Consider the following 17,398-nt stretch of genomic DNA (forward strand, 5'->3'; position numbering starts at 1 on the left):
GTGAGCTTCCTGTTATGGTGGCTTGTGCTTGAATTCATCCAGAAATCTCCACCAATGTTTGGAATGCCAACAGCCTCCACGATCCCAAACAAGGCACGTAAATCCCTTGAGTAGTTTTAAACAGGTTCTCGGGCTTCCAGTGTGCTGAATGTCAGAACAAACTCCAGGATCCCAAACTTTGCTTTTACACCCGTCTTTTTGTTGATCATCATGATTCCATCCGGGTGGCAAGCAATCTGAATTCTCACTAAAGCGGCCAACCAACTTCCTAGACCCATTCAGTTGAGCTTTACACCAACCCTTGCGTTTAAACTTAAAGCTTCCAACCATAATGAACCTTGCAGGACAATTCTTACCACTGGCCATCTTCCTCTTACTCTTAATGCCACAAAGAGCTCTAAGTTGACCATCCGTCTCCAGTAGCCCATATTCAAGTGGGATTAGAAAGCTAAAGGATATGAATTTTACCCACTTGAATGTTGTGAAGGATGATGGCAACTTAGGGGGAGGGGTCTCTAATAACTTTGGCAAGGTGATTTCAAGCTCCACTCCCTTGTGCTCTTTGACAACTTCCACCTCTTTGCAAGTTTCTTTAATATCAACCTCTTCCTCTTGGTAGCTTTCTTCCAATTCAATCTCTTCTTCATTACTTACCAAGGGCATGGGAGGTTGTGCTTCTTCTTCTTTAATTTCCATCTCTTTATCAACCTCTTCCAAGTCTTCAACCAGGGTATGCCTTGGAGGTTGTACACCCTCCTCAGCATCAATTTCAATTGCCTTGGAAGGAGGTTCCATAACCTGACTTTCTCATGGAGGGTCAGCATCTCCTAAGTCTGCAACCACCTCTTCCTCTTCAATAATTACAGCTTCCTCCACTTGTTCCAGTACAAAGTCATGCTCTGTACTGTCCACTGGAGTTTCTAATATCTCCTTCATGCTGCGTTCTTCATTAGATTGTCCACATGAAGCCATGGGAGTTTCTTGAGTGTCCGAACGTCGGGAAGATAATTGATTTATTGCTTGGTCCAGCTGGCGAAGGGTTGCATTAAGTCTTTCCATTGCTTCCTTGAAACGCTCTGTTGAGTCTTGAAGTGATGGATATGGACATGGTACATAGGGAAGTGGTGGTTCTTGATATGGTTCATATGACTCATAAGGTGGTTGGTATGGTAGATAAGGGTTAGGATCATATGAGGGTGTTTGGTGGTAAGGGGCTTGTGAGTATGGTGGTACAAAGCTATTTTGAGGAGGTGGTTCATTGGCATATGATGGAGCTTGCTGGTAACTATAAGGGGGTCCACAATATCTATTGTCTTGGCATGCATTGTAGGATGGTCTTTGTCCATGGTATCCTGGAAGGTGTTGTTGCCTAAAGGGTTGATCAGATTCTCTTGGCTCCTTCCATCTCTGATTGTTTTGACCTTGATGCATGTTCCTGTTATAATTTTCATTCCTTGCAACAGCATTGGAACCAAACTCAAAGCGATGGGGGTGAGAATTCATAATAACAAATAAAAATTAAAAACGAAAATAAAAAACAAATTTTAAATTAAAAGGTTATTTAAATTTTGAATTTGAAAATTAAATTTTGAAATTTGAATTTTAAATTTTGAAATTTGAAATTTTGAAATTTTGAATTTTAAATTTTTTGAAATTTGAATTTTGAAATTTGAAATTTTTAAATCTGAAATTTGAGATAGAATTTTGAAAATTGAAATTTAAAATTTTGAAAATTTGAATTTTAAATTTTTAATTTTGAATTTTGAAAATTGAAATTTAAAATTTAAAATTTGAGTTTTAAATTTTGAATTTTTGAGTTTAATGAGGAAAGAAAAAAACAATAAAATGACACCAAACTGAAAATTTTTAGATCAAAATGAAGAAAACAACTAAGAACAACTTGAAGGTCAAGATGAACACGAAGAACAACTTGAAGATCAAGATGAACACCAAAAAAAAATTTTTTTGAAAAATTTTTAATAACTAAATAAAAACCAATAACCTCTTAATTTATGAAAAAGCAAAAATAAAAACAAAAATAAAAATAAATAAACAAGCAAATATTTACAATAACCAATAATAAGGCACACGTTTGCAATTCCCTGGCAACGGCGCCATTTTGAAGAACTGAAGATTGATGGTTTAGAGGTTATAGTAAATTCTCGTTGCAAGTATAGTTACTAAACCAAGCAATCAACCTTTCTTACAAACCTTTTGGTTGTCACAAGTAACAAACCCCTTTAAAATTGATAACCGAGTATTTAAACCTCGGTTCGTCTTCTCAAAGAATTGCAGGGAGGTATGTTCTTATTATTGGTTATGAGTTTTGTAAATTGGGGGTTTTGAGAGTAAGGAACAAGTAATTTAAATGACAAGTAAAATAAATTAACAATAATAAAATCTCTTGGCAAGGTATGAAAATTAGAAGTCCTATCCTGGTTATCCTTATCAATTGTGATGAGAATTGGATTTTTCTCCCACCTTGTTAACCTCTAACTATGAAGGTAAGTTAAGTGGATGAATTAATTACCTCAAATTGCATTAAGTAAAGAAAATCAATCTAAACATAAAGAGTTCATAAACTAAATTGATAAAATAAATAAAAGGAACATTGAACCTGAGAAGAAGAAGAAATAATCCTAAATCCTAAAACTAAATCCTAAGAGAGAGGAGAGAACCTATCTCTCTAAAAACTACATCTACTCCTAAAATTGTGAATATGAAAGCTTGATTATGAATGGATGCATTCCCCCACTTTATAGCCTCTAATATGTGTGTTCTGGACTGAAAACTGGGTCAAAAATAGCCCAGAAATCACCCCCTGCAATTTCTGTTACGTTCAGGTCGCGGGAAAGTGACGCAGAGGCGTCGTCCACGCGTCCGCGCGGATTGAAGTTCGCAGATGTGATGCGGGCGCGTCATTCACGCGTTCGCATCTCTTAACTTCCGGGCAGCTATGAAAAATTATATATCAAATCGAAACCCCAGACATTAGCTTTCCAACGCAACTGAAACCACATCATTTGGACCTTTGTAGCTCAAGTTATGACCGTTTGAGTGCAGAGAGGTCAGGTTGGACAGCTTTAGCAGTTCCTTCAGTTTCTTGTATTCCTTCCACTTTTGCATGCTTCCTTTCCATCCTCTGAGCCATTCCTTCCCTGTAATCTCTGAAATCACTTAACACACATATCAAGGCATCTAATGGTAATAAGAGAGGATTAATCATAGGGAACTTAAGGCCAAAGAAGCATGTTTTCAATCAAAGCACATAATTAGGAAGGCAAATGTAAAACCATGCGAATAGTATGAATAAGTGGGTAAAGAGTTGATAAAAACCACTCAATTGAGCACAAGATAAACTATGAAATAGTGGTTTATCACTCGGTCCAGGGTATGAACAGTAACCATACTCCCCCATAACAGATTCAAACTTCTTGTACCACTGTCTTGGAGCTTGCTTCAACCCATAAAGACTCTTCTTAAGCTTGCACACAAAATCTTCCTTTCCTTTAACAATAAAGCCCTCTAGTTGCTCCATGTAGATCTCCTTGTCTAAATCACCATGAAGAAAAGCTGTCTTCACATCTATTTGCTCAATCTCCATATCAAGAGACGCTATTAATCCAAGCACAGCATGAATGGATGACATCCTCACAACAGGAGAAAAGATCTCCTCATAATCAACACCTTTTCTCTGGCTAAATCCTCTAACAACCAATCTAGCTTTATACCGAGGCTTAGAACTGTGTTCTTCATTCTTGATTCTGAATACCCATTTGTTCTTCAAAATTCGCATACTGATGCGTGAGCATCTTCTCTATCTTTTCCTAGTGAATTTACATTCAAATTGTTGAGTTTAATCAAGATTTAATTACCTTTAGCCACTATGAATGTTACTTTGAGTTTTTTGCAATTTCTTTTTATTTCAGGTAGCATTTGGATGGATTTGACGGAGTTTTGTAGCAGAAAAGGAAGAAAGCGAATGATGCTGTCAACCCCAACCTCCTTGCACTTAAACAAAAATAACTTGAGCTACAGAAGTCCAATTGATGTGATTTTAGCGGCATTAGAAAGCTAACCTCCAGAGCTTTCCAACGATATATAATAGTATACTCTTTTCTTCATTTCACTCTACCTTCTCCACGCTGAACTTGAGCTTTCTCAAGTTCAGCTTGGAATCCAACGCACAGAGGAAGAATCACGTATCATCCTACGATGAACTTGGGTTAATCCAAGTTCAGCATGGATTCAAGCTCCGAAGGACGCGTATTGCTCTCACCCACGCTGAACTTGAGAATTCTCAAGTTCAGCGTGGACCTTAATAATCTAGGTAGTCCCTATTCACGTCTAAAGGCTGCGGAATTTAATTATTAAATTTTGATGTAAACTTTTATTTTATTTTTAATAGGAAAAGATATTATTTAGTTTATGAAATATATTTTACATTTATTAGGATTATTTAAAAAAGGGAAAAGAATCAGCCCTTCGGACTTTTCTCTTCTCTCTCAGACCTCATTCCATAATTTACAGTTTTTCAGAATCCTAGTTTTCTCTCTGAACCATGAGCAACTAAACCTCCACTGTTAAGGTTAGGAGCTCTGTCCATTGTATGGATTGATACTATTATTTTTCTATTTTAACTCATGTACTGATTTATAATTCAAGAATTATTTTCGTTCTTTATTTTATGAATTTGGGTGGAACGGAAGTATGACCCTTATTCTAATTGAGTTCTTGAACAACAGCCTGAAAACATATTCTCCTAAATTTCTAATTATCTGAACTTAACAGGATACGTGACATATAATCCTCTTATATTTAAATAATTATGATTTTTGTGGCATATAAACTAGAATTGAACTTCACCCTCTAATTGGAATTAAGTGACCAAGGAATTGGTAGTTGATGAAGGTTAGAGGAGACTAAAAAGGTCTAAGGAATTAGGGTTTAGTCACATATAGTTTTCTATAAATTAAATCTTGCATGATTAAAATAGTTAGTAAGAAAAGTCAATCCAAAAAATAGATAACTCTGAAGCCTTAACTGTTTTCTCATATATTATTTACACCAATTTACTACTTGCTCTCCGATATTCTGAATCTACTGTTAATGCGTTTGAACTCTCAAAACACCATTTTCTATTTGCCTAACTAAGCAATTTAATCAACCATTGTTGCTTAGTCCATCAATCCTCGTGGGATTGACTCTCATTCACTTGAGGTACTACTTGGTACGACCCAGTGCACTTGCCGGTTAGTTTGTGGATTATAAATTTCACACCACATACCCTTTGGTAGTTTCACCAACTCATAGGTATCATTCTCAGGTAAGGACTTCATTTCTTTTTGCATAGCTTCAAGCCATTGAGCCTTGCTTTCATCTTTAACAGCCTCTCCAAAGCATTCAGGTTCTCCCCCATCAGTCAACAAAACAAACTCATGTGGAGAATACCTTAACGAAGGCTTCCTCTCTCTTGTAGACCTTCTGAGTGCATTTGCAGGAATTTCTAAAGCTGGTTTTTTATCTTGATCATCATTATCAACTTCATCAAGTATCGGATCAATTGTTCCATATTCACCTGCACCTGTATCATGCTCATTATTTTGAGCCTCAACTCTACCATCTTCTACCATAGGCATAGAGGGAGTAATATCGAAGTCAGAAAAATCATCACTAGGCTGAACCATTGGCTTCTCCGCATTATCAACATCCTTCAATGTTTGGTCTTCAACAAAGACAACATCTCTACTCCGAATCACCTTCTTGCTAACAGGATCATAAATAAACAAACTCATCTATGCCATAGCCAATAAAAATACACTGCCTAGTCTTTACATCAAGCTTAGATCTCTCATCTTTGGGAATATGAACAAAAGTTTTACATCCAAAGACTCTTAAATGATCATAACAAATATCTTGACCTGACCATACTTTCTCTGGCACTTCAAATTGCAAGGGAACATATGGTTTCTGGTTCAAGACATGAACAACAGTGCTCAAAACTTCACCCCAAAAGAATTTTGCCAATCCAGACTGTGACAATAAGCATCTAACTCTTTCAACCAATGTTCTGTTCATCCTTTCAGCCAAGCCATTCAACTGAGGAGTCTTCAGAGGAGTATTCTGATGTCTTATACCATGCTCTTTACAATAAGCATCAAATGGACCTAAGTACTCACCACTATTGTCAGTACGAATGCATTTTAACTTCTTCCTAGTTTCTCTTACAATAGAAGCTTGAAATTTCTTGAACACATTCAAAACTTGATCTTTGGTCTTCCAAGTGTAAACCCATAATTTTCTAGAATGATCATCAATAAATAATTCAAAATAGATAGACCCTCCAAGTGTTCTTGTCTTCATCGGCCCAGATACATCAGAATGCACCAAGTCAAGTATCTCCGACTTCCTTGAAGGTGGATGACTCTTGAAAGAAACCCTGTTTTGTTTTTCAGTAAAGCAATGGTTGCACTTTTGCAAAGCAACCTTACAACTAGATAAAAGATTCCTCTTGGATAACATATTCATGCCCTTCTCACTCATATGACATAATCTCTTATGCCATAAATCAGTTTCATCAATAAACTCAGCAGCATTAACAACATCTTTCACAATCTTTGCTTGATTTAAATAAAGAGTAGAGTGTCGTGTACCTCTAGTAACAACCATGGAACCCTTGGTGAGCTTCCAACTATCACGAGAGAATGAGCTATCTAAAGTCTTCATAACACAATTTACCAACAGAAACTAAGTTCAACCGAATATCTGGAACATGCTTCACACGCTTCAAAGTCAACTTGGTACCGTTGGAGGTTTCTAAGCAAATCTGTCCAACACCGGCACATTTTACAACACCTTAATGATCCATTTTCACATCACCAAAATCACCAGGAGTATAAGACGTAAACAGATCCGTCCTAGATGTAACATGAATAGAAGCACCACTATCAATCACCCAACTAGTGCTATTATCAACAAGGTTAACAGATTCAAACTCCTCAACAATAAGAAAATCATCATGAGTTACATTAACCTTAGCTTCCTTGCTACGATCATCTTTATTTGTGCTCTTGTCTTTACTTGCCGTAGCTTTCTCCTTCTTTAGCTGCCAACAAAATTTCTTCACATGTCCTTTTTTACCACAATGATGACACTCAAAATTTTTATACTTTTCTCGAGACTTGCTTCTGCTTTGATCTCTACTTTTAGGACCTCAACTTTGTTTCTCCCCCTAGACTCAGAAACAAGAACATCTGAATATGTAGTCGATGTACCTTGTGACTTTCTTCTCATTTCTTCATTCAAAATACTGCTCTTGGTAAGATCCATAGAGATTACACCATTAGGAGCAGAATTGGACAATGACATTCTGAGAATTTTCCATGAGTATGGTAAAGAGGCGAGAAGTAACAATCCTTGAACCTATTCATCAAACTTGATACCCATGGAAGATAACTGATTTATTATTCCTTGGAAGTTATTTAAGTGATCTGTCATTGATGTCCCATCTGTATATTTCAAAGCCAACAACTGCTTGATAAAAAAACATCTTGTTATTCCCATTTTTCCGAGCATACAACTATTCAAGTTTAATCCAAAGGGTCCGAGCATGTGTCTCCCCAATAATATGGTTCAATACATTATTGTCAACCCACTGCCAAATATATCCACAAACTTGTCTATGCAACAAAGTCCAATCATCATCAGATTTATCATTAGGCTTCTTTGTACCAAAAACTGGTTGATGAAAATTTTTGACATAAAGCAAATCTTCCATTTTTGACTTCCACAAATCATAATTAGGACCATTAAGAGTGATCATCCTACTACTATTAGTATTAGCTTCCATTGTTCATAGAATCACAAGCCCAGAAAAATACCAACAAGTTCTGATGCCAGTATGAAAGAGCCTAACAGCGGAAATAACACAAATATCCAACGCAATATGGCAGCAACTATGAACAAGCAAATATAGCAAGTAAGGCAATAACAAGAACACACCGAGATTTTAACGTGGAAAACCCCCTCAATGTAAGAGGTAAAAACCACGGGTCATCCAGACCAATAAAATAGCTCCACTATAATCAAATGAGGTACAAGAGAGTCTCAAACAAAGCACAAAAACGTGCATATAACCAACCAAAACATCAAAGCACCAAAGCTTACAAATGAGAAGCAAAAAGATAAAATATACCCAAAAATAAAGCTGCTGTTCGAAGCCTATTTCTCCCACTGCAGACTTCCAATTAAAATCTTCACCATTCAGAATGAAGAACAAGATGTGAAAAACCTGCAATCCAAATTTTGCATCGATCCAACGGTGAAAGAATGAGAAACAGTCATTCAAAAATTGCTGTTCTGTGTAAAATCGGGAAACCTATTTTCTCTCTTGCGAAACCAATTTTCCCCACTGCAAACTTCCAATCAACATCTCCACCAACCAAAATGAAGAACAAGATGAGAGGAATATGCAGTTCAAATTTTAAGCCAATCCAACAGTGAACGAATGAAAAACTGCCATTTGAAATATACTACTTTGCATAAAAACGAAAATTCTGTTTTCCCTCTTTTTTCTTTCTTTGGTGGCTACACTCTCTACCTCTTAATGACTCCAAAAAATCTAATTAAGATTAGACATTAGAATGTAAAAATACATCCCAAAAAATTAAATTTGAACCTCAAAAAAAGAGAAAAAAACCCAACAATCATTACTAAACTACCACCACTTTTAACACCATCAACACTACACAATACAGCAACAAATTAAAGAGAGACAGAGGGAGTGAGATGGAAGTAAATAAACAATAACATGGCGAGACTAAAAACAATTTCAACAAAACTAAAAGACAATTTTAGATTGCACATTTTAGAAATGAAGAAGCGAAGCTAAATTGAAGAAAAATTAATAAAAAGTGTATAAAAAATAAAGCTAAAATTAAAACAAAAATAAAATAGTGAGAGAGGCTTCACCAATAGATGAAGAATAGGGACAGAACAAAGCTGAGTATGCCCATTTCAGCAGTGACGTGATATAGGCGAGCTGAGGACAACACAAATCTAAGAAGGTGCATATCATGACGATTTTCAGCAGCAACGTGGCGGTGGCGGACTGAGCCGGAAGACATAAATTACGATGGCTTTAGCAGTAGCATGGTGGGACCGACAGAGAGCGGCACAGATATATTAAAAGTATAGGAAAATTATCATCTGTTCTAATGTACTATATAGAACAGCAATGTTCTTAGCACTACCAGGTATGCTTGTAACTTTTGTCCTTTAGTAAAGGAGTAAATGATTATTTTAATCAATAATGTAGTTTTAAAATGACTATATTAGTCAGCTATACCGGAGAGATTATATTTTATTAGTTTGTATAGACTTGTGCCTTGTGATAAAGCCGGTTCTATTGAGAAATTAAAATCGTCCTTAGCGTTTCATCTTATTCAATTGGTGTCAGAATACTAGAGTTGGAAAGCATGGAAAAATGAAAGTTAGGCTAAATGTGTAATCTCCTCCTCCGACCAAAGGAGATGAATACTATTAGAAGAATGGAATTTAAGAGACAAATATTTAGAATTTCGTTGATAAATTTTTAGTTTAAAATAAATTTATTTTTACTCTATTTCTTATTTTTTATTTGATTTTTTTATAAATTTTTTTTATTTTCTTAACAAATTATGATTATAATAATTTATCCTAAATTTGTGTTTTGTAAAAAATTTATCAATCATAAAATACAGAAGACTTAATAAAAAGTTTAAAAAATATTAATTAATCACAAAATAAAAAAGTATAAATTGTACTTTAATTATGTTATAAAACAAATTGATTCTATTTAAAATTAGTCTTTTATCATTAATGTTAACTTAAATTATAATAAGGTAAAAAGTAAAAATTGTATATAATAATTTAATATAATTATTTATACTACTAAAATTATTTTTTATTATATTTCATTTATTTTTATTTATTAGTGATCTTTAATTATCTATTTTAAATAAAAATTTGAATGGATTGAATTTATTTTTTTTAAATTAGTAATATAATTATTGTAATATTTACTTTGTTCAGTAATATTTTTTAATTTATTTAATCTGATTAATCATGTCTTTTTTATTTTATACTAATTTAACTAATTAAAGTTAATAAATTTCAGTTATTTTAGTTCTTGTAACTTTTTATTTTAATAATGTATTTTAATTAATGTATTAATACAATTTTAATATTTATATGTCATTAATAATAATCTCATTTTAAAGTAAAATTTTATTTTCAATATATATATATATATATATATATATATATATATATATATATATATATATATATATATATATATATATATATATATATATATATATATAATATGTCTAATTGTAGAAAATCTACTATTTTTTATATGATTAGATTAGACATATTTATATTCAATTTATTTGATTACTTAATTAGAATTAATTATATTAAAAGATAAGATTAAGATTATGGTAGACTAATTATATTGTTATTAATTAATTATATTAAAAGATTAATATTATGATAGATTATTATTATTTTATTACTTTTTATTCTGATATTAATTCAGATATTTAGTTTTTTTTATTATTTTTTTTTATTCTCTTATTATATGTGTTTATTTTTATAAATCTTATTAAATTAAATAAGGTACTGTATATCTTCTTTTTATTCCTCTTTTATATGCACATAAAATTTATTAAATTATTTTTCTTCCGTCTAATAATTTTGTTTATCTTCTATTTATATTTCTTTCCTTCACTATTTTATTGGTTCTTATTTTTTTAAATTTTACTTTAATTTATATATTTGTCCTTGTTACACCTAACATTTTCTATTTATGTGTAATATACATTCTTATATATGTTATAGAAATATGATTTGATTCCATTAACTTGCTAAATTTTTTAAAAAAATCTAAAGTTAAAGCACAAAAATTTATTTTAAATTAAAAAATGATCTCATGCATGCCTGTTTTCAACTGGTCTAATTTGAATAAAAAATTTATTTTATTTAATGACAGACTCAGATGAAACTCAACGGCAATGCCTGGACTCATAGCGATGGCGACTAAGTGATGAGTCTGTGGAAGAAGAAGAAGAAGAAGAGAAGAACTTAACAGACTCACAATGAGAGAGGAGGGAGGGGGAGAATTTACCTAGAGAAAAGGGACTCGGCAAGAGAAAGGTGGCGACGGGCTTAACAATGGGATAAGCAGCGATGGCGACATGAACTATGAAGGAAGATGGAGCTATGAAGGGGTAGGTGACGATAGGATCAGCAACAACGATGACGAGAGCTATGAGATTTTTTGTGAAGAAGCCGAGAAGAAGAAGACTCTGAGTGAGAATGACTGGGTTTCTCTTGCATAGCTATAGAGTATGGACTGAAATTGTGAATCACTGAATCTGTGATATGAGGCAAATCCTAATTCCTAAAAAGTGTTTATATGTATATATTTGGGACGGGTATACCCTAAACTCGATCATGTTCTATCCTAAACAAAATATGCCCTAACTCGAGTCAAGTTATTACGCTTCCCAACCGGGTATGGACGGGTCGGGTACATGCGTATTTGGTATTCTTATCAAATCTAATCACGTATTGATGCTCCATTTATTAAGGGTTTACTACTAGTCCGGTGGCGGAGCTTTGTGTGGGCAAGGGGGCATGACCACCCAAAGTTTTTGTATAAATATTAGTAATAATACTTTAAAGAAAATAAAATTAGCTTATTTGATTAAATTGATATACTTTCAACTTATGTCTGAGTTTCATATCTATCTTCAACATTTTTTCAAATTTTTTATCCTATCCTATTTGACATAACAAATAGCATATCTTTAAATCAACAACAAATGACATATCTTTAAATCAATGTTACAAATTAAATATCAATATAGAATTAACACTAAATTATATTTAGCTTCTCATATAGTTTCATGCATTATTTTATTTTTAGAATAATAAAAATTATAATATAACTAGTAACAATATCAGTTATTAATAAAAAGTTATTATTTTATTTTTAAATCAACTTTACAAATTTAATGCCATTATAGTATAATACTGTTTACATTAATAAATTTTGATATTTTTATTTTATTAGAAATTTAAGACTTTATTTTCTTGTATTATATTATTTAATTTGTAATAAAAGTAATAATAAAAATAATTAATCTTGAAATTTTGAGAGATAAATATTATCAAAAATAAAATTAATTTTTTAAAATGTTAAAAAATAATTTATAAGTTATAATTGATTTTATATAATTTAAATAAAAATCTAACTTTTTAAAAAAAATCAGTTTTTAGATTAAAAGAATTAGTTTTCTAAATAAAAATAGATTTTTATGTACACAAACTATTTTTTCATGTAAAAATTGATTTTTTTTAAAATTAATTTTTATTTAAAATCAAATTTTCTTATTAACCTAAACAAAATTTTTTATTAATCAAAATCAGAATTATTTTTTGTTAATTTTAACCATATATAATTCTACATATTAATAATATATTCAAAAATAAAATAATTATATTTATAAATTTTATTTTAATATAAATATTATTATATAATTTTTTATTAAGATTTTTGGTCCTCCACAAATTTTTTTCAAGCTCCACCACTGCACTAGCTAATGAATTGCTACACACAAAGCAAAATTCTAACTTCTAATAGTTGTTTAAACGGACGAGTGAGAAGATCACTTAACAAACTCAAATAAATTAAGACAAATATTAATTATTTTTAATATTTTAATATTAAAAATCTTAAAAATTTAATTTTAAATATAACTTTATAAAATATTTATAATAATAATTACTATATATTTTATTTAATTTTTTTATATAATTTTATTTATTATTCCGTACATAACAGGGACATACATTAGTAGTAAATAACAAGCTCATCTTGGTATAATAGACTAAATATTTATGGAATAGTCCAACAAATTCTCAGCTCCACTCACCTTTATAGGCCAACATAAAGTTGCATTATAGCCACAGGGACGAAAAGGAAATATTGGAACATTATCCACCGATGCAAGGGTCAAACGGTTGCTTGACCACTTTGCAGCTCTTTTAGTTGCTGTCCACACCAGATTACTTCCACTAAATCAGGACAGATTTCATTTTTTACATTAAATCTTGATGGTGAAATTGATTGGAACAGAAAAATTTCAGATTTGTACCATGAAATACGGAACATCTTCCAAAAATATATATTAAAAAGAAATTAAATTACATACGGACTTTGTTAAATAGAAAATAGTTTTTTTGTAAATAATATGAATAATAAACTCTAAAAATGGTCTAATAAAATAAAAATATACTACATTTTAAATTGTCTACTTAAATCTTAATATTAAAATAATTATTCACACTTAATAAATTAAACATTTAATATATTCATTGTTCACATTATTTAGTATTTTTATTATTTACCTATACTTTTTCATTACATATATATATTAATTAATTTTTTTGTGTTCACTTAATATTTTTACAACTATATCCATGAGAGTAAGTTTAAAGTTAAAATAGATGAACTAAAAAGTAAAAAAATCAAAATCAAAACATTTTGTTGACACTCGTTAATAACAAATATAACTAATAACAAACATGTTTAATATTCTGAAAAAAAAAATCATATACTTTAGTTTTTCTCTAATTTATTGAATGTTTAACACAAAAGAATCTCATTTTACTTATTAAAATGTTATATGCACTTTTAAATATTTTTATTAATTATGAACATGATTAATAATAATTAATTTTTTTTCTAAAAAAGAAGTAACCAAAACTGATTTTCGTCATACATAGATACACAAGAAAGGATCTACAATCAGTATACAGTCTACACTAATTGGGGTTTATGTTAATAGTGAAGGAGAAAGAGAGGAGAGTGAGGGATCGCAGGTTTTGTGTTTGGGACTGAAGGGCGAGCGAGGCAGGCATAATGGCCATTTTTTCCAATCATTAAAATCGTCCTTCTCAAACCCCATTCTCCCAACTTAAACCCTCACTCATTCTTTCATTTATTTTTGGCCCCCTTCTCTTTTATCTTTTTCCTTAAATTACTGTTTTGTCGATTTTATTTTGATTTTGTATTCCGATCAATCAGCAATGGTTACCAGCGCGGCTGATTCTTCCTCTAACCACCACTCTCCCATTGTTGCTGCCGCCACAACCACAAATGTTCCCACCAGTAACCTTAATTTCCCGCGAAAAAACCTGCCTTCTCCTTGGGCTCAAGTCGTTCGCGGCCCCGACGTTGAGCCACCCTCCGCCGCCGTCCACGAATTGCTGTCGCCATCGTCTTGCTCGTCCTCCTCTGCAACCGACCAACTGCTGCAATCCTCCGATCCCTCGCCGCTGGTTGAAAGTTCTAATTCCGATGGCGCCACCGCGGCTGCAGCAAGTGTAGATAGCTTGGATGCTGATAAGGCGGGCAATAATGCGGGTGGACCTAAGAAACCCGCGTGGAGGAGGCAATCCAACGGCGTAGAAGATGCTTGTGCTGTGAAGGTAATGGACGCTGTTTCTTGGCCCGCTTTGTCAGATTCCACCAAGCCTACCACTAAGTTGTCACCTGAGGCCTCATCTTCCAAGACTGCTTTTGATGGATCGCAACCTACTCCTCGGGTTAGATTTCCCTACTTAAGCTTATTGTTGGAAAAAAAAAGAAGATGATGGCTTTGTTATCCCTTATGATTATGATTGTATTTATTCATTTATTTTTTGTTGGGTTGATTTGTGATTGTGCTACAAAACCACAAATTTGTAAGATGATGTTATATCTACAGAATATGATACATGACTTTGGCAGGGTCCGGTTGCTTTACACTCTCCTCGAAAGCAAGGAGTTGGCAATGCAAGACCTAATCCAGCATCAGTTTATGGTGGGGCTGGTAGACAAAGACTAATAATAAAGCGTGGAGGCGGCAATGTCAATGGCAATGGCAATGGTGCTGGCCCTGTTCAAGCAATGAGGAGCTTCTCTGCTCCTCCTCCTCCACCACCACCACCCCCTTTTCCTGTAATTCAGATGCCTCCAACTAGCTTTCCTAATGGGGTAGCAGGGGTGGCAGCCCTTGTTCCAAGAGATCCTTACAGGAATAGTAGCTGGGGTGCAAGGTCTTCGGTTGGGAGTTTCGTGCCACCAATGATTGAACATAGGAGTCCATCTCGCAGGGTAAATTTTGGGCATCATCCACGTACTGGTGGTTCTTTTCATAATTATGGCAGCCGGAGTGATCAGGATCGCCAAAATTATGCACATACCAGAGATCCTCAGTTACACCCGCCAAGGATGTTTCCAACACGAGCAATGAGCCCGCTTCCACCTAATACCCCTTCATTTGCAGGTCCTCAGCCTATACCACCGTTTGTAAACCATGCTGGCTTTCCTGGTTAGTTGGTTATTGAGTTTGTTGGTTTTTTAATTCTATTAGTTGTATTCTCAGAAAAGCAAAAACAAATAATGTTTTTTCTTTTCAGAATATTGTTATTTTCCAACGTTACAATTTGAACCATTTGGGGGTATGCCATTCTTTACCCATGGACCTCCTGCTGCAATGTTCTATCCTGTTGCAGAAACTTCTCTTGTCAATGCAATAGTCAAGCAAATTGATTATTATTTTAGGTAAATTTTACATGTTTTGTATTATATAATTTGAAAATAAAGCTTTTTAACAGTTTGTTATTATTTCTCAGTGATACTAATTTAGTGAAAGATGAGTTTTTACGTTCTAACATGGATGATCAGGGCTTTGTTCCAATTAGATTGGTTGCAAGCTTTCGTCGTGTAAGTTATTGAATTATTGAATTTTAACTGACCTAACATTTCTTTGTGAATATATATAATATAATCCATGTGTACGGCTTTTCCAGGTTAAAAGTTTGACAAGCAATGTTGAGTTGATTATAGATTCATTGAGAATATCTACTATTATAGAAGTGAAGGTAACCTTTCTACTGCATTATATATTGCATAATGTATTGAAGTTTAAATTGAGCTTCTCCTCTCTTAACTTAATAGTTTCAATGCTAATTTATTCTAGGGTGATAAGTTGAGGAGGCGGAAGGATTGGATGAAGTGGCTGCCCTCTCCTTTGAATCGGGCAGATTTTGGTTCAACATCTATGGGTGGATCAAGTTATAATAACTCGGCAACTGATTTTGAAAATATCACTTTGGATAAGACCACTGTGGATAGACTTAATTCCAATTCTATCACAACCAGTGATGGCAATGTGAATGAAGAGTCCTCTAGTTCGTATCAATTCCATAATCATGATGCTATGCTTAGCAGCAATTAAACTTCAATTTAACTTACATATCTGTCCAATCATACCATTGTTAGCCTTTTTTTAGTATCCCCTCCTTATTCATATTAGAATAGGCTGCAAGTGTGATACCTTTCTACTGTCATATGGTCAATTTTGATAGTAATCAAGTCTGTTAACGATTGTTTTTTTCTTCTCAAAATTATTTTCTTTTATGGTCTAAAGATAAAGAACGAAATTAAGAATTTGATTGAGGCAAATTTATATAGCTTTATATTTGATGATATTTTCTATGAAGTTTAACTGTATTATACCGGTATATTTTGTAAAAGTATTTTTATTAGCGTAAAGTGTTTTGGCTTGTACTTGAGTTGCATGATAAAGATATATTGTAAGAAAAATAGTGTTAGTTTTTAAATTATTTAGTTGAGAAAAGAGACACAAGTAACAGATAACCAATTTGGATTTATGCCAGGCAGATTCACCACCGAAGCGATATACATATTAAGAATGATGATGGAGAGGTATCGTAGTAATAAAAGGGATCTACATATGTTGTTTATTGATTTGGAAAAAGCGTACGATAAGGATGATGGAGAGGTATCGTAGTAATAAAAGGGATATGTACATATGGTGTTTATTGATTTGGAAAAAGCGTACGATAGGGTGCCAATGAAGGTCTTATGGAAGGTTTTAGAAAAGAGGAAAGTAATGATTGCATATATTCTTGCAATTAAAGACATGTATGATGGGGTTACAACTAGTGTGAAAACTCAAGATGGTGTGACAGAGGAATTTTCTATTGGTATAGGATTACATCAGGGATCATTTTTAAGTTCGTACCTTTTCACATTAGTTTTGGAAGTACTCACAGAGCACATCCAAGAACCTGTGCCATGGTACATGCTTTTTACCGATGATATCGTCCTTATGGGAGAGTCAAGGAAAGATCTAAATAAGAAGTTGGACTTATGGAGAGAAGTTCTAGAAGTGTATGGTCTGCGCATAAGCCGTAGCAAGACAGAATATATGGAATGTAAGTTCGATCTGAGAAGGAAAAACCCTAATATAGAGGTGAAGTTTGGAGAAAACATCCT

The 17,398-nt window shown here is 33.0% G+C and overlaps 1 protein-coding gene across 1 annotated transcript; it reads left to right on the plus strand.

Annotated features, from left to right (window-relative positions):
* Positions 1–13,808: 13,808 nt before the first annotated feature.
* On the plus strand, positions 13,809–16,598 carry LOC107609912 (la-related protein 1C-like). Its single transcript, XM_016311969.3, has 6 exons — positions 13,809–14,658; positions 14,843–15,425; positions 15,514–15,658; positions 15,730–15,820; positions 15,907–15,978; positions 16,077–16,598. Exons 1-6 carry the CDS (start codon positions 14,140–14,142, stop codon positions 16,332–16,334), a joined length of 1,668 nt encoding a protein of 555 aa, XP_016167455.1. The 5' UTR covers positions 13,809–14,139; the 3' UTR covers positions 16,335–16,598.
* The last annotated feature ends 800 nt before the right edge of the window (positions 16,599–17,398 follow it).

The sequence above is a fragment of the Arachis ipaensis genome, chromosome B7, assembly GCF_059453495.1.
Source record: "Arachis ipaensis isolate K30076 ecotype BB chromosome B7, ASM5945349v1, whole genome shotgun sequence".
NCBI classification, from domain to species: Eukaryota; Viridiplantae; Streptophyta; class Magnoliopsida; order Fabales; family Fabaceae; genus Arachis; species Arachis ipaensis.

Bases quoted from the DNA above. Each gene is read 5' to 3' on its own strand.
- LOC107609912 (XM_016311969.3), top strand. From the start codon at position 14,140: ATGGTTACCAGCGCGGCTGATTCTTCCTCTAACCACCACTCTCCCATT. The intron at 14,659-14,842 runs GTTAGATTTCCC...TGACTTTGGCAG, and splicing joins GATCGCAACCTACTCCTCGG to GGTCCGGTTGCTTTACACTC. The intron at 15,979-16,076 runs GTAACCTTTCTA...AATTTATTCTAG, and splicing joins CTACTATTATAGAAGTGAAG to GGTGATAAGTTGAGGAGGCG.